The sequence below is a fragment of the Dromiciops gliroides genome, chromosome 1, assembly GCF_019393635.1.
Source record: "Dromiciops gliroides isolate mDroGli1 chromosome 1, mDroGli1.pri, whole genome shotgun sequence".
Lineage (NCBI taxonomy): Eukaryota > Metazoa > Chordata > Mammalia > Microbiotheria > Microbiotheriidae > Dromiciops > Dromiciops gliroides.
The window spans coordinates 51,734,508-51,761,409 of record NC_057861.1 but is presented as its reverse complement, the minus strand read 5'-3'; the positions used below and the strand labels follow the sequence as shown (position 1 = coordinate 51,761,409).

The 26,902-nt window shown below is 50.9% G+C and overlaps 3 protein-coding genes across 4 annotated transcripts in view; 2 read left to right on the top strand and 1 right to left on the bottom strand.

Moving 5' to 3' along the window:
* Nucleotides 1–648: 648 nt before the first annotated feature.
* Nucleotides 649–13,493, top strand: CERS1 (ceramide synthase 1). The gene is made up of 7 exons (XM_043976504.1): nt 649–1,037; nt 6,409–6,568; nt 7,259–7,439; nt 7,903–8,064; nt 8,253–8,400; nt 13,093–13,241; nt 13,351–13,493. The coding sequence occupies exons 1-7, from the start codon at nt 813–815 to the stop codon at nt 13,391–13,393; spliced, it is 1,068 nt and encodes a 355-aa protein (XP_043832439.1). The 5' UTR covers nt 649–812; the 3' UTR covers nt 13,394–13,493.
* A 269-nt stretch (nt 13,494–13,762) lies between these two features.
* Nucleotides 13,763–15,828, top strand: GDF1 (growth differentiation factor 1). Its single transcript, XM_043976493.1, has 2 exons — nt 13,763–14,201; nt 14,868–15,828. Exons 1-2 carry the CDS (start codon nt 13,763–13,765, stop codon nt 15,686–15,688), a joined length of 1,260 nt encoding a protein of 419 aa, XP_043832428.1. The 3' UTR covers nt 15,689–15,828.
* Nucleotides 15,829–17,569: 1,741 nt separating this feature from the next.
* The window catches only part of UPF1 (UPF1 RNA helicase and ATPase), a 64,051-nt gene continuing 54,718 nt past the window's right edge, over nt 17,570–26,902 (bottom strand). Inside the window, exons 20-24 of one of the 2 annotated variants that reach the window (XM_043976474.1) lie at nt 26,066–26,147; nt 23,457–23,618; nt 22,943–23,160; nt 22,465–22,587; nt 17,570–20,262 (exon numbers count right to left, since the gene is read on the bottom strand). In XM_043976474.1, the coding sequence (XP_043832409.1) occupies nt 22,468–22,587; nt 22,943–23,160; nt 23,457–23,618; nt 26,066–26,147 (582 nt within the window). In that variant the 3' untranslated portion in view covers nt 17,570–20,262; nt 22,465–22,467. The remainder of the gene's footprint in view (nt 20,263–22,464; nt 22,588–22,942; nt 23,161–23,456; nt 23,619–26,065; nt 26,148–26,902) is intronic. The other variant, XM_043976481.1, reaches the window with a different exon arrangement.

Genomic DNA, 26,902 nt, shown 5'->3' with positions numbered 1-26,902 from the left:
CCCCATGTAGGAATGCATTGGGCCGCATTCCCTGACAGGTGTCCGGGAAGGGGTGGTGGTGGTTAGCCCAGTTATCCAGTCCCTGCCTGGTCCCTTCAAAGAGGAGGGGATAACCTCCGAGGCTACCAACTTCATTGTCGGACTGCTCTGATGGCCATAGAGATGAGACTGCAGCCCCCTTTCCGGTGTGTCGGACAGGAGTGAGGAAAGAGAGGGTCGCCGCTCTTAAGACATTTCGGCTGGTTTGGGACTCGGGGGTCCCGGATTTTAGTCACTGTGTGACTTGGACCACTAGTCACTTGGGCCAAGCACTTGCCCTTCTCTTGACCCCAGTTTCCCGGTCTGGAAAGGGGGAACCGGGTTTCCAATGGTAGTGGTGGTAGCCAGTGTCTACGGGTCGCCCCCGGTAAAGACCGCCCCCCACTTTGGGGAACGTTCAGGCGGGGCAGGGAGGCGGGTCCAGGGGGCGGAGCCTGCGCCTCCCCTCCTCCTCCTCCCACAGCTGCTCTTCTCCTGGCTGCCCACCCTCCTCCTCTTCCTCCTCCTCCTCCTCCCCCCGCCCCCCGCCCCGGCGGCCTGCGGGGCGCCTCCCCCTCCCTTTCCAGCAGCTCTTCCCTCTGGTGCAGCCCACCCCCCTACCCCCCGCCCCCAGACAGCCGGCGGGGCGCCTCCCCTCCTCCTCCTCCTCCTGCTCCCCCTCCCCGCCGCGGCGGGTGACGTGCGCGCCAGGCAAGCGGACAGGCGGGCGGGCAGGCGGGCAGCAGTCGGGCGAGGGTCCCCCGCGAACCCGGCGGCGGGGGCAGCGGGCAGGCATGGCGCCGGGGCCGGAGCCCATGCCGGGCTACGCGCAGCTGCTGCAGCGGAGCTACCGGAGCCTGCTGGACGCGGCGCGGGGCTGTGCCGACTGTGGCTGGGAGCGGAGCCGCCGGAGCTGGGCCCAGCACGCGCACCTGGCCGCCGCCGAGCTGCTGCTGCTGCTGCTGGCCGGCCTCGCCTGGACCGCGCTGCGCCAAGCCGCCGCCGCCGGCCTCTTTCGGGTCAGTGGTGCCCGCCCGCCGGGCCGGGCCGCGGGGTAGGGCACGGGAGGGGAGGGGGCACAGGCCTGGCCACAGGAAAAGGAGGGGAGGGGGCGCGGGCCGGGCCGCGGGGAGGTCAGAGGATGGGAGGGGGCGCCGGCCGGGCCGGGCCGCGGGGGAGGCAGGGCACGGGAGGGAAGGGGGCGCGAGCCGGCCCGCAGGAAAGGGAGGAGAGGGGGCGCGGGCCGGGCCGTGGGGCAGCAGGGGCGGGGAGGGCACTGCCGTGGGGAGGGGGCGTAGGCCAGGCCCAGGATGGGGGTAAAGCCGGCGGGGGTGGGGGCCGGGAAGGGCCTGCCCCAGAAAGGGGGCTTAGACGCGGGCTGGGAGCTCCGGCCGGGTGGGGAGGGGGCTGCTGGGGCCGAGGGGTGCGGCCCTGGTCGGGCAGAGGAGGGGGCTGCCGTGGCGTGAGGGGCGGGGCCCAGGCCGAGACGGGAGGGGGCTGCCGGGGAGGAGGCTGCTGTGTGCGCAGGTGCAGGCACCCCCGAGGTGGGGGTGGAAGGAGGACGGACGCGGGGGGAGAGGGCGACTCAGGGACGGACCGAGAAGTCCTGAGCTTGTGGCGCCGGGCGTGCTCAGAGAGGAGGGGAGGGTCATGTGACCTGGGTTGGGGGGGACGCCTGGCCAGACTGGGCTGTGCTGCGGCCCAGAATGGGGACCCTGGTCGGGCCTGGGCCGGTCTGTCTGGGAAGCGCCCGAGGGAAGAAGGAGAGGCGTAGGGATGGGGCCAGGCTGGAGAATAGTGTCCAGGCGAGTGGGGGCCCCCTCGCCCTGCATCGCCCTTTAAAGGTGACTGCGGGAGCCCCGGCCGATGGCCGGCAGCCGGCATCGCGTGCTTCGCCGGGGTCAGCCCCAGGACAGAGGCCGCCAGCCCTCCCTTGCTTTCTGTGCAGGTCCCCTTACCCCTGCAACTTGGACCTGTCACCCACCCCTCTGGTGCTGTGAGAGGGAGGGAGGCTGGGCTTCCTTTCCCCTAGGTCTGCAGGAGAAGGGTGTACGGGTCAGGCAGGCGCCTTCCTGGGGCAGACTCCAGGCCCTGAACAGCCCCGCAGCCCCCTTGGTCTTGGCCCTTAGTCTAGAGAGAGATTTGCACCCCTCTACCCTCCCTCCCCGCTACTGTCTAGGGTTTGGCAGGAACCAGCCTGGGAACCAGCAGAGGGGGAGGTGCTAGGGGATCCAGTGACCCTAACAATGAGGCCTTTCTCCACCAGGGAAGAAACTGCCCCTTGTATTCCCAGGACATGGGACATAGTGTCAGCTTGCTAGGAGGACCCCCTGGTAAGGGGTCCTTGTTCTGACTCCATCGGCCCTGGGTCGGACCCCATTCTCCTCTTCTTAGCTTGAGTCTGGCTGCAGCCTTCTGTTTTAGCTCCACACATACCTATGCTCGGGCTGAGAAAACTAGAAATTAGGGCTACCAAGACCACTTTCTCCCCCTTCCTGAATAGGAATCTCCCCTCTGCCACTACTCATCCAGATTCTGCTTGGAAGCCTTCATTGATGGGGAACTCCCTAGGGCAGCCCCCATATATTTGGGGGAAGCTTTGAGTGTTGGGAGTGTTTCTGTTTGCAGCTTATAACTCATCGGTCACCTGTGTGGCTGTGAAGAACAGGTCCATTCCACTCCCTTGATGTTAGTAGTTCATAACCTGAGGACTATAGACTTTAAAAAAAATATTTTGATGATTGCATGTTAATAGAATCAGTTTCCCTTTGTGATCCTATGCCTTTCATCTTTTTGCATTTAAAAACATGATTTACCTCTGCCCTGAGTCTTTTCTTCTCCTGGCTAAATAGCCTTACTTCCTTCACCAATCCAGAGGGCCCCCATCTTTCTGGTTGCCTCTCATCTGGACAGACTTCCGCTTACCGGGGTCCTTCCTGACATGTGCTATTCAGAACTGAACCCAAGCCTCCACATGGGTCCTTTGTCCAGAGCAAGAGATGGAGGATCTGTCCCTGTCCCCTTTCCCCTCCCGCCTCTCCCCCATCCCCTTAAAGACACTGCTTATTAATGAAACCTAAGGTTGAATGAGCATTTTTGGCTGCCGTTCACATCTTTGACTCATCTCAAGATTGTAGGCATCGTGACATCTGGCAGACTCCCCTCAGGCTGGGGGCAGGGGAGGAACTGGCAGCCATAGCCTGGATCATTGAGATCCCAAGATGATGCCTAGTCCTTGCTCTGGTCAACATGGCAGACCCTTCCTTGACTAGCCCTGACCCACAGCAACTGATACAGAAACTCCAGAATTGATTGGAATAATATTTTTTTTTCTCTCCGTTGTCCTCAGGGACCTAGCTCAGAATCTATAAGCCATGTTTCCTTGGGTTAGAAAGGGGCTGCCCCTGGGGCGGCTAGGTGGCGCAGTGGATAAACCACCGGCCCTGGACTCAGGAGTACCTGAGTTCAAATCTGGTCTCAGACACTTGACACTTACTAGCTGTGTGACCCTGGGCAAGTCACTTAACCCCCATTGCCCCGCCAAAAAAAAAAAAAAAAAAAGAAAGGGGCTGCCCTTCCCATGCCACCCTGACTTTCATTCAGAAAGGTCTGGACTCTCAGCCATCTCTAGAAGGGACCATCCATAACCTGGGGCCCTGTTACTGCCCACCTATGATGACAGACCAGTTTTGTTCTCCCATTTTATAGATTCGGAAAGCTGAGGCCTCAGGAGAACTGTGAGGGAATGAGATTTGGGAGCTGTGCCCTACCTAGGACCTGGGCTCTCCCCTGTACCTCCTCACCTATCACCTCTAGATTCTCAGATAGAAGGAGCTTTAAACATTTAGGTGGAACAGTGGGTGGAGTGCCTGGCCTGGGATCCAGAAGACCTGAGTTCAAATTTGGCCCTCAGATACTCTCTAGCTATGTGACTTCGGCCAAGTCACTGTACTTGTTTGCCTCAGTTTCCTCATCCGTCCAATAGGGATAACAACTGCACCTACTTTCCACAGTTGGTGTGAGGACCAAATGAGGTATTTGTGGGTGTTTTTGTTTGTTTCTGGGTTTTTCTTTTGTTTGTTTTTTTGCGGGGCAACGAGGGTTAAGTGACTTGCCCAAGGTCACACAGCTAGTAAGTGTCAAGTGTCTGAAGCCGGATTTGAACTCAGGTACTCCTGAATCCAGGGCTAGTGCTTTATCCACTGTGCCACCCAGCTGCCCCCCCCCCAAAATGAGGTATTTGTAAAGCATTCAGCACAGTGCCTGGCATATAGCAAGTGCTATATAAATGCTAACTGTTAGAGGGGGGAGTAGAGGAGGCTGGGATTGGAATGGGGCATAATCTGATCCAATCTGTATCTGAATGGGAAACCAGTGGTCACCCAGCCTTTGCTTGAAGACCTTTGGGGACTGAGCTCTCTGTAGCAGTTATTCTCCTCTGAGGCAGCTGTGAATGTTTTGAAATTCTTCCTTAGATGCCCAGCCTAGATCTGCCCTTCGGGTAACTACCCTCCTCCCCCACTGACCCTCATTCTGTTCTCTGGGGCCAAGGAGAACAAAGCCAATCCCTCCATATTACAGCCAGGCCAACGCTTGAACTCAGGGACCATGTTTCTCCCCCCAGCCCCCAGACTCCTCTTGCTCCCAGTCAATCATGCCCAGTTTTGTCACCCTCTTTTCTATCCCCCTCCTCAAACTGATGGTCCTCCTCAGAATAGGGTCTAACTGGCCTGTGCTTATTTAGAAAATCGGTGACCCTTCCCTCCAGGGGCAGCCCTGGTTTGTTAACATCCATCCTAAAATGCGGGACCCAGAACAGAAGACCGTGGGACCTTGCACAGCAGAGGGAAGGGTGGCTGGGTCTGAAAGAGGCATGGAATGGTGGTGGGAGGCACAGGAGTTGGACAGGCCCCTCCAGTACCAACCTGGAGTGTATGAGTCGGGGAAGGGAGCTAGACTGACAGCACTTCCCTCCAGGAACCAGCTTGGGAGGGGCTCCCCCAGCCTTGTTGCCAGTGGAAACGAGAGTCCTTCACCTGTCACCGTGGCAACATCTCCCCACTCTAGCACCCCCTTCCACTGGCAAGGAAATGTGGGGGTGGGAGTGGAGGGCTGGGGCAAGGGTTACTTCGGGAGCCCAAAGGAGCTGTGGTCCTGATTGCAGGCTGCCCCGAAGCCTGGGGACACCTCCCTCTGGAAGGCTTGACTTGGATCTGGGCTTAGTACCCATGGGAAGAAATCACAGGCCCGCCCCAGCCCCTGTCCTCACAATCCAGCATTGTCCATTCCTCCTCTCTCGATTACCCATCTCCATCTCCCTCTCACACACTTTTCCTGCCCCTCCCATTCTTCCCTTGGGTCCCCATCCCCTCATTCATCCTCACAATCCCCATCCTCCACTCCTCCCCACCCCCATGTCCTTTCTTCTTCCAATCCCTTCTGCCTCTTCTCTTACCTACATCCAGACAGCTGGGGCCTAAGTTTAGCTGAGAGTGTGGGTTGGAGCAAGGAGGGAGGGAGAGAGGGAGGAGGAGGAAGGCTGGGGATTGTGGGGTAGAGCCTCAGCTCTGTTACGGCCCCAGGGTCAGCTGGTAAGAGCTGGGAGCAGGAATCGGGGTGACCAAGACTTCTTGCTGTCCCAGCTGTCTCCGGGACCGTGGGCACATTGCCCTTCTCTCCCACTCTCTAACTCCCTTAAACTAGTTGGCTAGCCCTGTTGGGGAAGGGGTTAATTAGCAACAGCCTTTCCCCAAGCAGGCCCAGAGGAACCTATGCCAAGGAGCCAGAAGGGAGCCCCACCGTCTGTCTGGGCATTGAGGGCCCGTGTCCAGTGGCTCATAGGCCAAGCAGGCCTCAGGGCCTTTTGAGCTCATAGGGTTCAGAGCTAGGGAGACCCTAGAAATTACCTAGTTTATTTCCCCTATGTTTCCACATGAGGAAAGTCAGACTCAGGCACAGGAAGTGAGACTTGCCTATAGTAATTCAAAAGGCAGGTCTAATTTGCGCAGGTTTTATTATTCCCATTTTATGGATAGGGAAACTGAGGCCTCCAGAGGGGAAGACCCGTGTCCTGGGTTGTATCAGATAACAGAACTAGGATTCTTATTCTTTTTCTTTCTTTCTTTTTTTTTTTTTTAGTGAGGCAATTGGGGTTAAGTGACTTGCCCAGGGTCACACAGCTAGTAAGTGTTAAGTGTCTGAGGCCAGATTTGAACTCAGATACTCCTGACTCCAGGGCCGGTGCTCTATCCACTGTGCCACCTAGCTGCCCGATTCTTATTCTTAAAATGACCTAATCTAGTGTTCTTTCTGTGCTAGCCCTGGCCCTGGGCAATGCTGCTGTCTGAGTCTGTGGGATGCCTTTCAACCTTGCCCTCTTTTCCTCCACAGCCGCTGGCCAGATGGTGCCAACTGCAACCCAGGGATGCTGCCAAGATGCCTGAGAGTGCCTGGAAATTCCTTTTCTACTCCACAGCCTGGGGTTACAGTGCTTACCTGCTCTTTGGCACCAACTACCCCTTCTTCCATGACCCACCTTCTGTCTTCTACGGTAGGGCCAGAGACTGTTTCCTCTTCCCTCTAGGAACCTAAGGTCATCACCCCTCTCAGCCATTCAGTGGCACCACCCGCCCCCACATGTACATCCCCACACCCCCACATTGGCATGTGTGTGTGCACACATACTGAACTGAGTGAGTATATCAAAAGAGAAAGAAGGAAAGATGGTGCTCTCCTTGGGGGGAAGCCCTAATCTGAGGGGATTACCTGCCTGGGGGAGCCCTTGATCTAAGGGGGCAGGGCAGCTTCTGTTCTAGGGGATCCCCCAGGGGCCTGAGGTGGGAAATAGGAAACACAGCAGTAACAAGTGTTCAGAGGATGCAACTTGGAACAGATGTTGCACATGGGGTAGCTGGGGAGTTTGCTGCCTGCAAGAAGGATCCTAAGCAGGGCTGGGGGAAACAGGGAACAGGGAACTTCTGGTCTTGGAGACTATTCGGGTCCCTGCTTGTATGTCTTGGGTAGGAGGGGGAATGGGGACACTTGCAACTTGTAACTAGAAGTCATGAGTTGGGTTCTAGCTTCTGTTCTGACCCTGACTTTCAGCATGACCTTCTGTTCTGTGTCCTGAGGAAACTAAGCAAAATGGGGCGGATCCTGCCTGCTGAGCAGTTTTACTGAGACTTTGGGACTGAAAGGGCTTTGGGGAATGATGTCTGAGGGGTGACTCTTCCTTTACTAGACTGGAAGCCAGGCATGGAGGTGCCCAGGGACATTGCTGTGGCCTATCTGCTGCAGGGCAGCTTCTACGGGCATTCCATCTATGCCACCCTCTACATGGATGCCTGGCGAAAGGACTCCGTGGTGATGCTCTTGCACCATGTTGTCACCCTTATACTGATAGTCTTCTCCTATGCCTTCAGGTCAGTGTCACTCTCTTCCCTGTGCCACCAACCTCTGCCCTCACAGGGGTCTCTGGTGCCCTCACATGTCAGTCTCCTGGCCTCTGGGTTCAGGTTCTAGCTTGGCCGCTGACTGTGTGTGTTACCTTTGACACTTAGTCTCATTGATCCTAAATTTGCCCCTCTGGGAAGTGGGTGAGGTGGTACAATTTGAGCAGATGGCTTTTCAAGGCCTAATTCTGACCTTCTCTGTTCTAGGGGCCTTGATATTTCACATTCCAAGGTCCCTCTCAACCCTGACATTCTGTCCTCTAAGGGCCCTCCCAGCCCTGGTGTTCTGAGTTCTAAGGGCTCTGACATTCCCTGTTCTAAGAGCCCTCCCACCTCTGACCTTTTCTGTTCTGAGGTCCCTCCCAACCCTGATATTCTGTGTTCTAAGGGCCCTCCCAGCTCTGATATCCCTTACCTTCCCCTACCTCACCAGGTACCACAACGTGGGAATCCTTGTTCTCTTCCTCCATGACATCAATGACGTCCAGCTGGAATTCACTAAGCTCAACGTCTACTTCAAGTTCCGAGGGGGCGTCTATCACCGGCTCAATGATCTCATCTCCGACGTGGGTTGTGTCAGCTTCAGCGTCAGCTGGTGAGTGAGGCCCAAGGCTGCTGCTTCCCTGTCCCCTCCCCCCAAAACAGTTCTCCTGCCTGGTCACCCCCCCCCCCAGATGGTGCCAGGACTTGTCTGAGCACTTTCTCAGTCCCGGTGCCCACTTGTTGTTCCGGCTGCCTGGGTTCCCTGACCCTCCCCCTCTGTGCTCTTGCCTTCTCCCCAAGGTTCTGGTTCCGGCTCTATTGGTTTCCCCTCAAAGTGCTGTATGCCACGTGCCACTGCAGCCTGCTCGCTGTCCCCGACATCCCCTTCTACTTCTTCTTCAATGCCCTGCTGCTCGTCCTCTTGCTCATGAATATCTACTGGTTTCTGGTGAGCCCTGGGGGAGGTGGAGTCCAGCTCCAACTGGGGCTGCTTTGCTGGAGCTGGAGCTGGGGCCCAGGGGAGGAGAAGTGGTGGTGGGGGGCAGGGGGGCCATCTTCAGGGGACCAAGGGGAGGCAGAGATGGGGTCAGTGATGACATATATTTATAAGCTAGAGAATCAGTTCATGGATGATCATATATAGAGAATGATACATGAAATTATATATGTAAAACGTAAGTGCTATTACAGAATGTCCATCTAAAATTCTAGCTATTTATAGTGTTGAAATATTAGATATCTACTATATATAATTGATATAGTGTTTTACACAGACTAGGCACTATATAAATGTTAGCTATTCTCATTATCTCATTTGATTCTCTTATTATCTCCATTTTACAAATGAGGAAGTAGAGGCAGGCAGATGTTAAGTGACTTGACCAGGGTCATACCACTAAGAAATGTCCAAGGAAGAATTTGAATTCAGTTCTTCTTCTTCTTTTTTTTTTCAGTGAGGCAATTGGGGTTAAGTGACTTGCCCAGGGTCACATAGCTAGTAAGTGTTAAGTGTCTGAGGCCGGATTTGAACTCAGGTACTCCTGACTCCAGGGCCGGTGCTCTATCCACTGCACCACCTAGCTGCCCCTGAATTCAGTTCTTCTTGACTCCAGACCCAGCACTCTCTACGCTACACCAACTGGCTGCCTGTCTCTTTCTAACAATAATAGCATTGAGAGGTAAAAGGGAGGGGTGGTGAAGGGGGAGAGTGCTGAACTGAAGACCTGAGTTCAAATCCCATCTTTGAAGATAGCTACCACTTAGAAACTTTCTAAGCCTCAGTTTCCTTATCTGTGAAATGGAAATAAAAATAGCACCCATCCCAAAGTAGGAGGATCCAGCAGGTATTCTGTAAACCTTTTAAGCACCTGTGTCAGTCATTATGATTACTCTCCAGTCCAGGGTCACATAGCTAATAATAACAATATCTAACATTTATATAGTGCTCACTATGTGCTAAACATTTTACAATTATTCTCTCATTTGATCTTCACAGTAACCCTGGGAAGGAGGTGCTGTTATCCCCATTTTATAGATGAGGAAACTGAAGCAAACAGAGGTTAAGGGGTTTGCCCAAAGTCACAGCTAGTAAGTGCTGAGGCTGGATTTGAACTCAGGTCTTTCAGACTCCCAAGGTCACATTGCACATTTTCTCTTCTGTGCCTAAGATTCCAAGGACTATTTCCAATTTGATATGAATCCAATAAGCATTTATTAAGCACTGAGGGCTGGGATTACAGACAGAAATGAAGCAAGTTCTGCCCTCAAGGAGTTTCTATTCCTTGTATTGTAAACTATGAAAATCAGTCTTGGTCTGGGCAGCTAGGTGGTGAAGTGGATAAAGCACCGCCCTGGATTCAGGAGGACCTGAGTTCAAATCCGACCTCAGACATTTGACACTCACTAGCTGTGTGACCCTGGGCAAGTCACTTAACCTTCATTGCCCCACCAAAAAAAAAAAAAAAGTCTTGGAGGGGAATGCACCAGCACTCAGGAGGAGGAGGGCTGGGAAAGGCTCTGTATGCAGAAGGTAGACTTTGAACTGAGTCTTCAGGGAGCTAGGGAGTCCAGGAGGCAGAGGTGGTGGGAGAGCATTGCTCGCATGGGAGGCAGCCAGGAAAAATGCCTGGAGGTGGGGGATGGAAGTGGGAGATGGTGTATCTTACGTGGGGAACAGTCAGAAGGCTGGGGTCACTGGATCTCAGAGTAGTGGGGAGTAAAGAAGGCTGGGGGTGTAGAGGGGGAGGTTATACAGGGCTTTAGAAGCCAGAGGACTTACTTTTTGGTCCTGGAGGTAATAGGGAGACTATGCAGTTGATTGAGTAGCCAGTTAGGAGACTTTGGGCAGCTGAGTGGAAGAGGGACAAGAGACAGGCAGACCCCCTCCATCACACAGGCTGGTGCTGTAGACCTGTTGGGAGGTGATGAGGAGCCTGGGTGAGATGGTTTCCTCTGTTGGAGAAGATATTGTAACAATAGGACACATTGGAGTGATGATGCAGAGTGGCGGGTGGTGGATGATGGGTGCAGTGATGACAGAGAAGTTGAGAAGAGGGAAGGGTGTGTGTAGAAAGACACGCTGGCCTTAAGCTGTCCGTTGGACACGCAGTTCAAGACGCCCAATAGGTGGCTGGAGATGGTCTGAGCAGAGGTAGAATGAGAACTAGCAGGGGCCAGAGGGGACTGAGTATCAAGGAGTGACCCACAGCTTCAGAGACTACGGGTGGGGAAAAGACCACTGGGTTTGGCAGCCAAGGTCATCGATAGCTTTGGAGAGAGACCTTTCAGTGTGATGAGGAGGTAGGCAGCCAGACTGAAGATAGATGGAATGATGACTAGTGGAGATGGTTGGGCCAAATGGGAATTTTTTCAAGATAAGGGGATAGGAGGGGATGAGACGTGTTTGCCTCACAACTACTCCATGAGGGAAGAAGGTGAGGATTTTTTTTTTTTTTTGGCGGGGCAATGGGAATTAAGTGACTTGCCCAGGGTCACACAGCTAGTGTCAAGTGTCTGAGGCCGGATTTGAACTCAGGTCCTCCTGAATCCAGGGCCAGTGTTCTATCCATTTCACCACCTAGCTGCCCCCAGGTGAGGATTATTATTCCCATTTTACAGATGATGAAACTGAGGCTCCAAGAAGGGGAAATCACCCTCTGGGACTGGGTTCAGGGTTGCACTGTGAGCCACTCACAGCTCCCAGCTCTTAAATGAACACATCTTCCCTCTGTGTTACCCCTTTCTTGGCCCTGGAAGAGAGCTCCCTGGTCTGCCTGGGGACACCACAGTCCCCCACATTCTAGGAAGCCCCAGGATCTGGCCAAGAGGTGAAGCTGTGGAGGACCTGGGGCTGGATTTGCAGTGTGACCTTGGGTGACTCTCTTCCTCTTCCTGTCTTACCTGCAAGATGAGGGTCTTCGGGAAAACTGATCCTATGGGGTCCTTGGGAGGCTCAAGTGAGACGGTTTGCTTTTCATACATAAAAGATGGACATTTAGGGGCATCTAGATGGCGCAGTGGTAAAGCACCGGCCCTGGATTCAGGAGGACCTGAGTTCAAATCTGACCTCAGACACTTGACACTTACTAGCTGTGTGACCCTGGGCAAGTCACTTAACCCTCATTGCCCTGCAAAAAAACCCCAAAAAACAAAACAAAACAAACAAACAAACAAAAAGATGGACATTTACATACATAGCTATAAAACCACCAGGTACCACCACCATCACCATCATAGTCGTCATCATAGATCAGGGCAGACTCAGGGTGATCAAGGAAGTTTTAGAAACCCCTGGGCTTGAGAACTGGGAGGGACTTTAGGGATCATTTTTTCAACATCCTTGTTTTACAGATAGAGAAACTGAGGCTGTGAGGGGGAAAGAGGTCTTGTTTCAGTCATACAGCTAGTAACTGATATTCCAGATTAGAACTTGGGCCCTACCTCTAAATGTAGCTACTCTTAATTGTAAAGGATGGGCAAGAATGGGGGGGGGGGCGGCCACTCCACGCTTATGCAAAATGTTGACTCCATCTGGGCTTGCAGAGGGATAAAGAAGACTATAGGAGGGGCAGGAATTGTAGAATGACAAGAGTTGGAAGAGATCTCAGAGGGCATCTGCCCAAAGCTGAGCTGTAACAGGAGTCACCTTCTCTACCACAGCCCCAGTCAGGCACCATCTGGCCCTTCTTGAACGCCTCTGCTGACAGGGAACTCACTACCTATCAAGACAGCTCATTTTATTTTTGAACAGACCAAAATTAGTTTCTGTAAATCACCTGTGTCAACCTCAGTTTTCCCATTACTTCTATTTCTACCCCAGGACAAATCCAATCCCTTTTTGGGCCACTAGGTGGCGCAGTGGATTGAGTGTTGGATCAGGAGCCAGGAAGACCCGAGTTAAACTCCTGCCTCAGTTTACTGTGTGATCCTGGGCAAGTCACTTAACTCTGCCTCTGTTTCCTCATCGGTAAGATGAGCTGGAGATAGAAATGGCATATCATTCCAGTATCTTTGCCAATAAAACCCCAAATGAGGTCACAGAGAGTCTGAAACGGCTGAACAGTTGGTGGGTCTTGAGCATCACAGGAGTCATTGACGGCTCTCCAGGGAGAGAGTGACCAATTTTAGGAAGACAATAGTCGGGCTCCCCTTTATTACCTATCACCTATGGGCTGCTTGTGAATGGGATATCAAGAAGGGTCAAGGGACTAGAGGAAGGAAAGAAGCATTTATATAATGCCTACGGTATGCCAGGCTAATATCGTGAATACACATATCATGTAAATATTTAATTATATTTGCTAAGTGCTTTACAAATATTACCTCATTGGTTCTGTGCAACAGGTGAGAAAAATGAGGCAAACAAGTGACTTTCAGGGTCACACAGCTACTAAGTGTCCGTAGTTACATTTGAACTCGGGTTTGTCTGACTCCTGGCCCGGAAGATTTCCCAGACATCTAGCTTGTGTAACCCTGGGCCAGCTCCAAGACTAGAGTTACAGTTTCTTCAGCGGGATTTCCCCACCCCCTGAAATCCCAGATTCCGCCTCCCCACCCCCATGATGAGGGAGGCCCGGGGGATGCAGGAGGGATTCGGGTGTCGGATTCAACTCTGCCCTCTTGTCTGTCTGCCCTCCCCTAGTACATAGTGGTGTTCGCAGCCAAGGTGCTGACGGGCCAGGTCCGGGAGGTGAGCGATGTGCGGGAGTATGACGAGGCCGGCGAGGGCCCCAGGGCCCTGCCCCCTGGGAAAGACGGCAACCCCCCGCTCCCAAAGCCCTGGAAAGAAGAGTGAGTGCTACTGGCCCCCTCGGACTGGGGCAGGGCTGGGGGAGGGCCAGGGCGGGAACAGGGGGAGGGGGAGGCCTGTCTGATCTCTCTCCGCCTTTGTCCCCTCCAGGAAGCCTTTGAGGAATGGGCTGGTGAAAGACAAGCGCTTCTGAGGGGCTGCAGATCCCTGGGGACCCCTCCTCCCTCCAGTTCCCATCTAGTGCCCCCTTCTCCCTATCCGGCCCCTCCCCACTCCAACCCCCGAGAGCCCAGTGTCCCACCCCCTCCTCCCCGTCTTGTCCCCGGGCACTTTGGGGATGTGAACTCTACTTTGGGGACTGGACCAATTGAAGGGGAGGGAAGATTCTCTCCCACCCCCGGGAAGTCATGAGGGGGCATCCGCTGGCGGCTTTGAGGGCAGGAAGGTCCCCTGGAGTGTGTAACTGGGAGCAAAGAGACGGTGCCCCCTTTCCCCGCCCCCCCCTCATCCTTCTGGGCAGGGAAGCGTTAAGGGGCGAGGCGCTCTCACACCTCCCTGCCCAATGGTGGGCCGAGCCCCTCCCGCCTTCGCCCCGGGGGCGCCCCGGGCTATAAGGCCGCCCGGAGCAGGAGCTTGGACAGCGGCAGACCTCCGTCCCCTGGCGTCGAGGAAGATGCGGTCTCTGCAGCTTCTTTCCCCTCTGCCCTGGCTCCTGCTCCTTCCCCTTCTCCTGCCCCTACCCGGCTGGACCCAGCCCCAGCCGGGGCCCCTTTCCCCCCAAGCCAGTGCCCTGCTCCGGACCCTGGGGCTGAGCCCGCCCCCGGGGCCCCCTCCCACCCGCCCCGTCCCCCCAGTCATGTGGCGGCTCTTCCGAAGGGGCCCAGAGAGCCGAGGGTTTGAGAGCGCAGGGCCAGAAAAGCCCCAGGAGCCCCAGCCCCTGCCCTGCCACGTGGAGGAGCTGGGCGTCCCCGGGAACATCGTGCGGCACGTCCTCGATGGCGGTAAATCAGGGGGCATGCGGGCCACGCTTCTACCGCCCCAGGCCCGGGCAGGGAGGGAGGGCAGCTCCACGTTAGGGAGTAGGGAGTTGGGCTTCCTCGAGTCCCTCATCCATTAAGGGGAGGGGGACTCGATCTGTTCTTCCCCCTCGGGCGGGGACGGGACCTGGCTTCACTGCCCCTCCCTAGGCACAGGACAGGAGGGCCCGGCCTCCTTTTCCGCGAGGGAGCCAGGATCCCAAGGACAGCACTGTCTTTGGGTCGGCATCTGCTGCCCTTGGGATCCTGGGTGGCCTCTCTCCCTTCCCAGCAAGGAAGAGAGGGAGGCAGGAAGCAATTCTGCTGGGAAGCGCCGGGCACAGCTTGAATCGAGGCCTTCCTGCCCTGTTTGCACCACAAGGCAACTGCCCCAGAGAGAAATGGAACACAAAGTCGCTTCCCTGTAACCTGAGCCCTTGATACTTTTTCTGACCTTTGGGGCCATTCCAGATAAGAGGCTCCTCCTCAGATCAGTCCAAGGTCACGGGGCTACTAAGTGGAGCCAGAACTTGAACCCATTTCTTGCAACTGTTGTTTATGTGAAGTGGGCCCAGCTTCCTAGGATGGGGGAGGTGGGGGAAGTGAGCTCTGCTGCAGATTGCCAGTCTCACCCAACCCTTTGGCCCCCAGGTGCCTCTGCCCCACCAGAGCCAGCCTTGGGCTCCCTCTGCCTGGAGAAGCCCCTTTTCTTCAACCTTTCGTTCCTAGACCCCAGGGAGCAGCTGACACTAGTCCGCCTGGAATTGAATTTTGGTGCCCCTGGAGACCTTGCCCCTGTCCAGGGTTGGGAGCTGAGCCTGTCCCATGCCCAGGGCCCCAGGCTGTGGGGCCAGTCCTCGCACTGGCACCACCACCGAGAAGTCCTGCTGAGCCGGACGGTGCCCTCGTTGCATGAGCCCCTCTACTTTGACATGCTCTCCTTGGGCTGGATGGGGAATTCCACCTTCCCCCAGAACCTGAGCCTGGTCTTCGAGATGTTGCCTGGTAAAGACAGTGACCTGCCTCGAGGCTTGTGTACCAAACTGGGCCATTCTCTTGAGGCCTCCCTGCTGGTGGTGACCCTTGACCCTCAGCTATGCCAGTCCACCTCCAGGAAGCGCCGGGCAGCCTACCCAGCTCCTATGGACAGCCCCGATCCTCCTTGTGAGGCCCGGCAGCTCTACATCAACTTCCGGGAAGTGGGCTGGCACAATTGGATCATCGCTCCCCGGGGCTTCATGGCCAATTACTGTCAGGGGCACTGCTTCTTCCCCAGTGCCACCAAGATCTCCAGTTTGAACCACGCCGTCATGCAGTCCCTGATGCACTCCGTGGCTCCAGCCACGACGCCCCCACCCTGCTGCGTCCCAGTGAAGCTCTCCCCCATCTCCGTGCTCTTCTATGACAACAGTGACAACGTCGTTCTTCGGCACTATGACGACATGGTGGTTGATGAGTGTGGGTGCCGATGACGGGCACCTGGGCCCCAAGGGCAAGGAAGAACACCTGGAGTGCTCCCTCCCAGCCACCAGGGACCCAGTGTGTTTGGGCCTGCCCCCGTGTGTATCTGACCTTAAAACCTGACTAATAAAAACTGCTGGGTTTGTTTTGGTTTGGTTTAGCCTGAAGGCTTTTTGGAGAAGGGAGCATTCCAACTCAGGAGCCGGGCTGCAGCACCAGGCCTGTGGGTCAGCTCCCTCCCAGGGTCCACGCTCCTCTCACTCCACTGCCTCCCTGGGGGGGGAGAAGGCTGGAGACCAAGGCAGACCCAGGCCAAACCTCTCACACAATCAGGTGAAGGCAAAAGGTTCTCACAATGTGGTTCTTGTTCTCCCCAGTGCCTGGAAGCCCCCTGGGGAAAAGTCTGCAGAGGCCAGATGGGAGGCTGTGGGAAACCTGAGGGTAGAGAAGAATCAACATTTGATTCCTGGACTCCTGAGGGCTGGAAAGGACCTCACAAGTCAGCCAAAGTAGCCCCCTCTACTCCTTGACCCAAAGACACACAGGCAACCTAAATGCTTGCCAAGCAGGGTTCCTAGCACCTGGGCTGGACTGCACGCCAAGGTGGCAGTTTTCCCATCCCAGACTCAACCGACACTTTTACTCGGTTTTCTGAGTTGTGTTTAGCTAGACAACAATAGGCTTTTTTTCCCTTTGAGGGCAGGAGACAAGAATTAAAATCCCAACCTGACCAAGAGACCCCGGACCACTCACTTAGCCTCTCAATTCTCTGATAACTAATACACAGAAGTTTCCGATACTAATGAAGTCACAAGTCCAGTCCCCATCCTATTTCTTAAAGGCAAGAATGATTTTTTTGCAGTTTTATGTGCAGGTCCTAATACCTATTAGGTGCTTAATGATGCTTGTCGGTTGATTCTACTGAGGGCAACAGATTTTCCAGTGTTTGCTAAGGCCTGTAATGAGCTCTTACCATGGGAAAACTTAATTGAATGTTTCTGATCTGCCCCTGGTCTACTTTGGAAAACCCATTTTTTAAAAGAAAAAAATTCTGTGGGTGATGATAATTTAGGGAATCAACAGCATATAAAGGCTGCTACTACTTGTAATCCATCACAAGTCAGTTACCCATTCTTAGAGCACCCCACCAGTCCCGATCCAGTAACATTCAGGAGTTGGGTATGTTCTGCTCCCAGAGATAGGAGAAGAAAACGAACCTTTGTCTGTGCTCCCCCTCCTGGTCAGACATGGTTTCTGATCGCTCTTAGGAGATAAAAGGTTTGGGTATGGTTGGGAGTGGTAAGATGGGAAGAGCAAGTCTGTGAAGCTGGGCCACAACAAAGCCTGCATTTCCTGCCTCCCCTTCCCGTTCATCTCAGGAGGAGTCCACAGGAAGTCGTTTTAAGCCCAATACCAAAAAGGAACCAGATTCTCTGCAGGGAGACAAACACTCCTTTTGAACAGTGGAGGGAAAGGAATCAAGCTTGGAAGCTTCTGCTCAATACTTAATGCTGAAATGGGCCTTAAGAGTACAGCTTGTTTTGCTGAGGCCCAGAGAAGGAAAGGAATTTGTCCAGGGTCACACAGGTCAGCAACAGTGCAGCATCTCCTGAGCCCCTGAATCAGTGCCCTTTCCAGGATGGCAGGGGAAACAAACAGCCCCGGGCACTTAACATGCTCAAAAGCTCAGGGATGTGGGGTGTGTGTGTGTGTGTGTGTGTGTGTGTGTGTGTGTGTGTGTGTGTGTGTGTGTGTGCCCGAGTGTGTGACATGTCCCTCTGACTGGGGCGACTACCTCACCGCCTTGGAGCCCTAAACAGTGGTCCTTGGGCACGAGGAGCTCTTCTACTTCCCTCTACCATGAATTCTAGCTCCAACTATAAATGCGAGAGTATTTTATTAATATTTTATTGATGGCAAACAGCTTAAAACAAACTGACCAAAAATCAAAATGACACCGTGCTGACACCGATGTTCACGGATTTATAAAACTCAGAGTAACTCGCTATAAAGAAAAAAAGAAAAGAAAAAAAAAAGAAGCCACAGAGCAGAGGCAAAAAGCATTCCAACCAGTGAAATGAGGAGGGGGCACATTACCCATGGATTGCATTGCAGAAAGGGTTACAGTTTAAACCTATTTCAAAACTCTAAGCACTCTGCAGCCTACCCAGAAGGAAGAAAACAAATTTAAAAGCCTTTCGGCAATGTTAATAAATAAGAAGTCCATCTCACAGGAAGGAAGGTGGCCCGCGTGTACCTGTTATCTGTACATTTTAGAAGTCTAAGCTCTGGAGGCTTTTTTTTTTAAGGATAGAATGGCCGATTTGCTTTTTAAAGAGTTGTATGGGGTGGGGGTGGGGTGAGGTGGGGTGGTGTACTGGGTGGACAGGGTGGGGGGAGAAGGGTTTTGTGGTGGTGGGTTTTTTTGCCATCTGTGTAAGCTTTGGGACAAAATGAAAACGGTGGTACTTCCTGGTGCCCTGGGTCTCACTCAGGTCACCAGCACTGTTGTCCAGAATGGGGTGGAAATCTAATGATACTTGATCACTGATCTCTGGAAGGACATGGGAGGGGGAATGTCTTGGAAAACTACAGACAAAGGCAAATTTGCTTAAGTGGTTGGCTAGAAAATCCTAAGGACAGAAATGGGAGGGGTTGACTTTCAAATAAAAAAACAAAAACGAACAAAAAAAAAAACTCTACTGAAGTTTATAGCATTTTAGTATACTGGCAGGAGGGGCCAATTTAGAACTTCTCTAAATGATAAGCGAAATAATTTGCCCCCATCTTTCAGGCCAGAAACCCTTCATGCCCCTTGATCATAAAGCTAACTTAATTCTGGAAGATTTTTTAAAAAAAAATTATCTACATTTAGTTAAGTCACACTCTGCCGACCCATGCCAATTAGGAGGTAGACTTCTTCCAAATTTAGAGTTTGACAGAACAGGAGGACAAGAAGTTGCATGTTCCCAGCACCCAGTGTTTCTAAAAAGGCTGCAAAGCCAAGTGCCGGCCCCAGCAGTCCTGTCTGGAGCAGCCCTAGGAGCTGGGTAGAGCTTAGAAAGACTGGCCGGGTCATTTTAAGTGTGCTCTCTGCTATGTCACGTGAGGATGCTGGATTGGTGTTCCCCACCTGGAGGGGTCGGTCTCCAGGGTTTCTTTCTTGGGCCTTGTTTGTGGTCGGTTTGTGTTTTTAAGGACTCTTCCAGCTACCTTTGGAAAGTAGGAAGTCACCAAAGAAGCCACCAGCTACTTAAAAGGCCACCTTCCAACAACTGCCTGTTTGCCCGTAACAGTTCCTTTCCTTTTTCAGCCCACTTCAGTAATGTCTTTGAGTCTTTACTTCAAAACCAATAGAATCCCCAGGAGCCCCTACTTTTCCCCTTCCTCAGTAGGAGTGAACAGGGCAGGCAGCCTAGCGTCTTCTCCTCCAGGGCCAGCGTGGCCTGGAGCCCCATCCCCTTGTTAAGCGCACGGTTCATCTTACAGAAAAGGCTGGTTTTCACAGAGTCGAGTCCAGACAATAGCCTAGAAAAAGCATAGAGAAAAACGTGAAAGCCTCCTCAGGCTGGACCCCATGGGGAATCAGGGCCTGGGCCCAGCTTCCCTCACTGACTGTGATCCCTTTTGTAGGAAGAGGCTCAAGAAGGAAACGTTAAAATTCTCTGAAAGTTCTCTTCGAGGTTGGTGATTCTAATTGAGATTTTAAAACATTTTCTGGTAAGCTTCTTTTATCTCCCAGGTCCACCGCTAAGATTTCAGAGACAAACTTAAAAAAAAAGAAAAGAAAAAAACCAAAAAACAAAACAAAACAAAAAACCCCAACAGTGCTCCTTTGAAAGAATCTCTTAAAAACAAACCAAAAATTTTCTTTTAAACCCTTTCAGAACACAGGCAACATGATGACACTGAGGTTTCAGAGCCAGTGTGAACAACAAACCCTGCATCTCAGAGTGGAGCTCTGGCCATCTGCTGTTGCCAAATGTGGCGGGTTCTGCCAACTGTAAGAAGGAATCTTGTCTCTGCTGCTAAAATGTGAACAGTTTGTTCTGCTAAAACAGTCCCCTTAAAAGAAAAAAAACAAAAAAACTCTGAGATGAGGGTTTGCCATCCCTCCTGCTCTGAACGTGCTGCCCTGTTCACAAACCAGAGTATGGAATGAAGTGAGCCTTGCTGAAGGCCCTTCTCTCTTAGCTGATTGGGCTGGGGGAGCAGGGACTCAGCTGACCATTCATTCGGTCAGGGCGAGCTTCGGGGGGAGCAGTCTGGCGGGCCGGGGGATGCTGAGACAGTCCCGCCTTCCCATCGCGGTGCAGCCAGTGCTCTGCTTCTCTCTCCTCTTCGGCCATTCTCCTCGTCTCAGTGTGCTAGCAGTGGTCTCTCTCTCTCTCTCTCTTGCTCCTTCCTCTCTTGTCTCCCCATTGGTTGGTTTCTCTCTCTCTTCTCTCTCCCCTGTTGCTCTCACACAGTGATGCTTCAGTTTTAGCAGTGGAAAACAGGTATCCATTTTATTTTATTTTTTTATTACCCAGAATAAGATGCTGATGGACTAAGCTCCACATAAGCTTAGCTCTTCTTTCTTGACCTGGGGGAGGGTAGAAAGTAGAAAGAGTCAGGGTCCTGACAACACTCTTAGATCAGATTTATACAACAGTTTCCATCAGATCTGAAAAGCCCATATTTTACTGCTGTCTTGTATCAGGACAGAAGTGACTTCTCTACAATTACAAGTGCACTGGGGGGCAGCTAGGTGGCGCAGTGGATAGAGCACTGGCCCTGGAGTCAGGAGGACCTGAGTTCAAATCTGGCCTCAGACACTTAACACTTACTGGCTGTGTGACCCTGGGCAAGTCATTTAACCCCAACTGCCTCACAAAAAAACAAACAAACAAACAACAACAACAACAACAACAACATCAGCACTGGACTTCTAATCAGCAGATCTTGGCTCAAGTCTTGGTCTTGATGCTATTTGTGAGAAGATGTGTAAATGAATCCGGCCTGGCTCCTGCTAGTACCCAAGGTGGCTGTGAAGGACCAGTGCTTCCTTAATAGAACCTACTATGTAAATGCGAGCTGTTAGTCGCTCCTCTACACTGCCATCCTTACTGTGGCCTCCGCGCCCAGGCACTTCATCCATGTGTCAAGCAGGGAGATCAGCACCTCCTTTTATAGGGGCAGTGAGGATCAGAGCTGGTCTGAGGCACGTGCATGAGGTGCCGCCATTCTATAAAGTGACAGGGCTGAGCTGCATGTGTCCTAGGATGTTACCACTATCTGCCTCACCTCCCTTCTGGAACTACAAACTACATCACTCTACCTGCCCCTGAAACAGAGCAAGGCCTTGCAATTAGTGGCAGGCAGGGCGAGTAGGGCTATTCCAGTTTTACAGATTAAAAAATGGGCTAAGACAAGCAAGCTGTCAAAAAAAATGCTAAGTGCTGGAACCAGGTCTTTCCTCATTCCAAGTGCTTTATCATTTTTTTAACCCCATGCTGTAGATTCTAAGACTAAAATTGTGTAATATGTAGAACACCACCAGTGAGGAGTTAAAGGGATTATTAAGCCAAGAACTAGAGAAATGTTGATATGGCAACTTGGAACCATCCCAGGCTACCTTCCCAACAGCCTCCTAGTGAAGGAGAACATAGGGATTAAAGAGGCAAGGAGAACCCTCACTCAAAATTCAAATCTGGCTTCAATAGTCATTGAGAGAGAAGAGGCCCACCCTCTAATTAGGGGCACAAATAATGCAGCATGATCCATTTTAACCAGCTCTAATTTGGTACTCAAAATGAAAATCTAGGGAGGGAAAATCCTCTTTTTGAAATGTTCCTTCTCTGCAGTTTTCCCTCTCTGTAGGCATTTATACCTCCAAGAAGTGAAGTGACTTTAGGTTTGTTAAAAAGCACTGGCTAGGGGCAGCTAGGTGGCACAGTGGATAAAGCACTGACCCTGGATTCAGGAGGACCTGAGTTCAAATCCAGCCTCAGACACTTAACTAGCTGTGTGACCCTGGGCAAGCCACTTTAACCCTCACTGCCCGGCAAAAAACAAACAAAAAAACCACTGGCTAACAAAAGTACCAAAAGCAGCCTCAGTGAGTAATGTGAGGAAGGCATGAATATGTTGCTCATCTGATTCCTTCTGTGAGGTATGCACCAGATCCTAGTGCAGACTCCAGCATCCTTCTCTTAGAGCCTCCTAAGGGACAGTGTCTCAAGAATAAAGACTTAAGGAGGCAGGAGTTGGAGGCTGAGGCCTGGCTGCAGCTCTCACCCTAACTAGCTTGGCAACTTGGGAAAAGTCACTGTGTTTCAGATCAATCCATGAAATGGGGTTGTTATCCTGTGGCTGTAATATGTTCTCATCTTCCTCTACATATTTTGGTTTTCCACTAGTGGTATCAGCATTTCTGTCTAGAAATTAGATGTTTCTATTTAGTCTACGATTTTTTTTTTTTTTTTTGGTGAGGCTATTGGGGTTAAGTGACTTGCCGAGGGTCACACGGCTGGTAAGTGTCAAGTGTCTGAGGCTGGATTTGAACTCAGGTACTCCTGAATCCAGGGCCGGTGCTTTATCCACTGCGCCATCTAGCTGCCCCTAGTCTACTATTTGTAAAGCAGAGTGAGAAATAAATGTTCTGTGGTTCAGGCCTGACTGGAGTGAGAAGATTCCTGTAAGACAACAGAGCAAGCCCAAAGCCAAAAAGCACACAGCTCCCTCAGCCCCTGCCCTCCAGCACCCAGAAGCAACACCTCCTCCTTCCCACCAGCACCCGCCTTACACTCTAATACTGTGACAACCCTGTCACTCCACCGTGTTGGTATGCCCGTTCTCCTTGGTACGTAGAGTCTTGTGACAGAGCCACATCAATCTGCGATTTAAACTCATCACCAAGGTAACTGTCCTGAGAAAGAAAATTTGTGGTGGGTTTTAAAAATCCAGCACTAAGACCATTCATCCCCTTCACAGAAGACAGGCTCCACCTTCCCATCTTGATTAACCTTTCCTAACAATCCCTCCAATCTCTCCCTCTTGGAGAGCTAAAATGTAAAATTCTCAGGGATGCAACAGATTCTAAAGAACTCAAGGCAAAAGAATCTTCAGGGAAGGTTTGTAAAAACACCCAGAAAAGAAACCCACCTGCAATCTGGTTCCCACTTTTTCTGTCTCTAGTACCTACCACCCTCTCTCCCTCTGATAAAGAGCAAGTTGAGCAAAGTTAAGTTTAAACAGCAAAGTTAAATGGGATTCTCACTTACCTGGGATAATTCTGGTTGGGAGAGCCCTGGCTGGCTCATCTGTGATGGCTGACTCATGGAAATATAGCCCTGAGTCAATGGACCCTGGGAGAAGGGCTGCGATACCACATCTTGACTGGCCTGACTGTTTGGAAGATTTGACTGGCTAGTTCCAGGGATCCCAAAGCGATTTTTTTGGCGTCCCCCACGGCCAGTCTTCCCTTTGGGCGTCCCACGGCCTAAAAAGAAATCGTCCCGTTTGAATTTTAGTCATGAGTACTGTCATTATTTACAAATGACTTATTTGTATTTAGGACTAGGAAGGACCTTTGAGGCCACAGCCAAAATACTCATTTTACAGAGGAGAAAACCAAAAGCCAGAGAAGGGAAGGGACTGCCCGGAATCAAACAAGCTCAAGTGGCCTTTGCCCAAGTCCTGACTCCAAAGTCGAATGCAGGAAATACAAGGTGAATTAAATCAACCTCCATTTCTTCTGCCAGATTGTGGCCAGGGGAGATCTCAAGTAGGGAATACCTGCAGCTGGTCCGTTGGCTTGGCCAAAATAGCCTGGTGGTGGCATCGGGGGCATCACAAGGTTGAAAGGAATAGGAATGTTCATAGCAGTGACGTGACTGGGTCCAGTGCTAATCATCCCAATCTGATCATGAGTCTGGAAATACATGTTCGATGGACGTCCTAGAAAATTAACACCTGTTAGGCTGTTTATCTACAAAAACAAAATACAGGCTGACACAGAGGAGATAATGCTGCCCGATGAAAAGGGCAGTTGTCAAGGCCAAGGTTTCATTCATGGCAACAAGCACTTCACGTTTCAGGAGGATAAATATCAAGAAACTAGGGTTCTTCCAGGGAATGAAACCAAGGTCTAGTCCAACAGAACAAAACAGAGTAGAAGTAGGCTAAAGGAGATGCAAAGTAAAAGTACACAATTATCTTTGAGGCTTCTTTTAAGTAACTCAACCTGTACATGGTAGGAATGCAAGAATCATGAGACTGATTTTAAAAACAAAACATTCCAGTCTCCTTTAAGTGTCACAGGGATGTCAGGGCTGGGAGGGGCTTCATTTTATAGAATGTTACTTGCCAACTACATATTACCTCCCATAAGGCTTTGGTAAAAAAAACATCTCTTGAATTCCTCCCTGGGAATTGCTTTTCAAGACAATTCAACAAGTCACAAGAAAAGGAGCCTTATTACTTTATAACCATACCTAGTTCTTTACTAGATGAAGATTTGTCACCATTAAATATATTTAAACAATAAAACTCTATCCCACCAATGGAAACAATGATTGGGAAGGCAAATTTTAGTTCAATTTCACTGAAGTGTTTCCTAATGTTCGGAGTGATCCAATAATAAACTGCACTTAATGAGGCAGGAACCTTCTCATCACTAGGGGATATTCAGACTAAGGTTGGGATGAACACTTGCTGGAATATTTTAGAATGAGTTCAGGCAGGGGTTTGACTAAATGACCCTAGGAAGTGATAATACAAAGTCTGACCCCCTTCCTGGGGCAAATAAGTTTGAAATATCAGGACCTTGAAAATAAACATATGGCCTCCCAGTTCCCTGAAGGGGACAACATCTATTTAGATCCTTAGTTTGGGGGTATTTTCTTTCTGTAACATTAAAGCACTGACTCATTTCACTTCAGGCCTACTGTGCAATCAACACTATGCTAGCAAAAACACAGAAGTACAAAGACATGGTCCTTGCCTTTCAAGAGTTTACAATTCAGTTGGAGAAAATAAACACAAAAGACTAGTGAACAGCACAAGAAAATGTCTAATAAAAATGGAAACAATAATGGCTGAAGTGATGTATTCCTTTAAGGTGTGCCCACTGTTTTACATCAAAGTGGCTGCCAGCACTAGCATGAGGGAAGTCCAGTAAAGGACCAGCTGATCACTGTTTTCTAGATAAAGAAGATGAGGCTGTGCATACCCTTTGACCCAGCAATGCCACTACTAGGTCTGTATCTCAGAGATCATAAAAAAAAAGGAAAAAAGACCCACATGTACAAAAATATTTCTAGCAGCTCTCTTTCTGGCGGCAAAGAACTGGAAATCGAGGGAATGCCCATCAAATGGGGAATGGCGGAACAAGCTGTGGTATATGAATGTAATGGGATACTACTGTGCTATAAAAAATGATGAGCAGGCAGATTTCAGAAAAACCCAGAAAGACTTAAGTAGACCGATGCTAGTGAAGTGAGCAGAACCAGGAGAACATTGTACACAGTAACAGCAATGTTGTGTGACGAACAACTATGATAGACTTAGCTCTTCTCAGCAATACAATGATCCAAGACAATACCAAAGGACTCATGATGGAAAATGTTCTCCACATCCAGAAAAAGAACTGGGGGAACTGAATGAAGATCGAACCATACTATTTCTACTTTTTGTGCTTTCTTTTTCTTTTTAGAGGTTTTCCCCTTTTGTTCTGATTTTTCTTTTACAACATGACCAATGCAGAAATTGTTTAATGTGATTGCTTTCTGTTTTGGGCAGGGGGGGGAAGGGAGAAAAGTTTGGAACTCAAAATCTTATAAAAAAGAATGTTGAAAACTATCTTTACATGTAACTGGAAAAAATAAAATAAAATACCACTAAAAAATGTGGCTAAAGAGGCTGGGCAACAGAAGGAACAAATGAAACACTGAGATAGTCCCTGTACCTCAGATATGCTGGGAACTCTGGTAAGGAAACAGGACTATAGTGAGCAGAGATGACGAGTTACCACATGGAGCTGTCTAGTCTATGTCTAACCTCAGAGAGAACAAAGGGTACAAGAATTTAGAGACACAAGTAACAGTCAGTGGGCAGAGAAGGGAAAAACCAAAGGAAACTGAGGCGTAACAGGAGGAGGTAGCCAACAGTATCAAATGCAAAAAAGCTAAAAGAGAATGAAAAGGGATAAAAGTCTCCTAGATTAGGCAATAAGGTAATCTGAGACCTCTAAGAGAAGACACGGGAAGTCGATGGGGATGGAAAGCTTGACGAACAGAGAAAAACAGAGGCAGTGGAGAGATTCCATCCTAGAGAAGCTGGCCATGAAAGGAAGGAGAGAAATACAAGGGTAACAGGGAAGGCAGGGCGAAGAGCTTTCTACTCACCTTGACTGCTCCGATCATAGACTGATCCTGGGATAATAGCTTCTCGTGCGTCATACATGGCAGTCGTCATGAACCGGGCTCCCTAGAAATAGAATTGTGGGTTGAAAGGCGAGGAAGAATGCACTGTACATCACATAGTAATATTTATCATTTATATAGAAATTATATGGTTTGCGAAGCACTTTACAAATGATCTATAGGATCCCTACAACAATCTTGGGAGGCTGGTGCTATCATTATTCCCATTTTACAGTTGAGGAAACAAAGGCAGACCAGTAGTTTTACTGACTTACATCACAGAGCAGGTAAAGTCTTCCTGACTCCAATCTAGCACTCTGCTTTGCCACCTACCTGCCTCTAGGTGTTACACGCTTGGGTTGGGCTTATTATGTGTTCTGATTATGCTAGCTAGGTTAGTTAAGTCAATGAAAGTACCAATAATATGAAAAGAAATCTTTCACATATTGTTTTGGAACTTTCTAAGTTCCAGGAGGAGGTGGTAGCAGACTTATATCAAAGATTACCAACTGCCACAAGTGACTTTAGCAGTGTGATAAATGAGAAAAGCCCCCAATTCCACAGAACACTTGGTTTATGACCAAAATAGCGAGTGGTACCTTCTCCTCTTAAAGAAAAACAAAACTGTGAGGCTTAACTGGGCAGAGGAAGAAAGACAGAGCTGTGTGGGGTGGGTACAGGCAAATATTGTAGTTTTCCTTCTGAAACACAAAATAAAATTGGCCATGGGAATTCAAAACTACTTCTATCACTACTCTCCCTGTTTTTTTTTTTTTTTAAAAAATAAACTATTTAGGGGCATCTAGGTGGTGCAGTGGA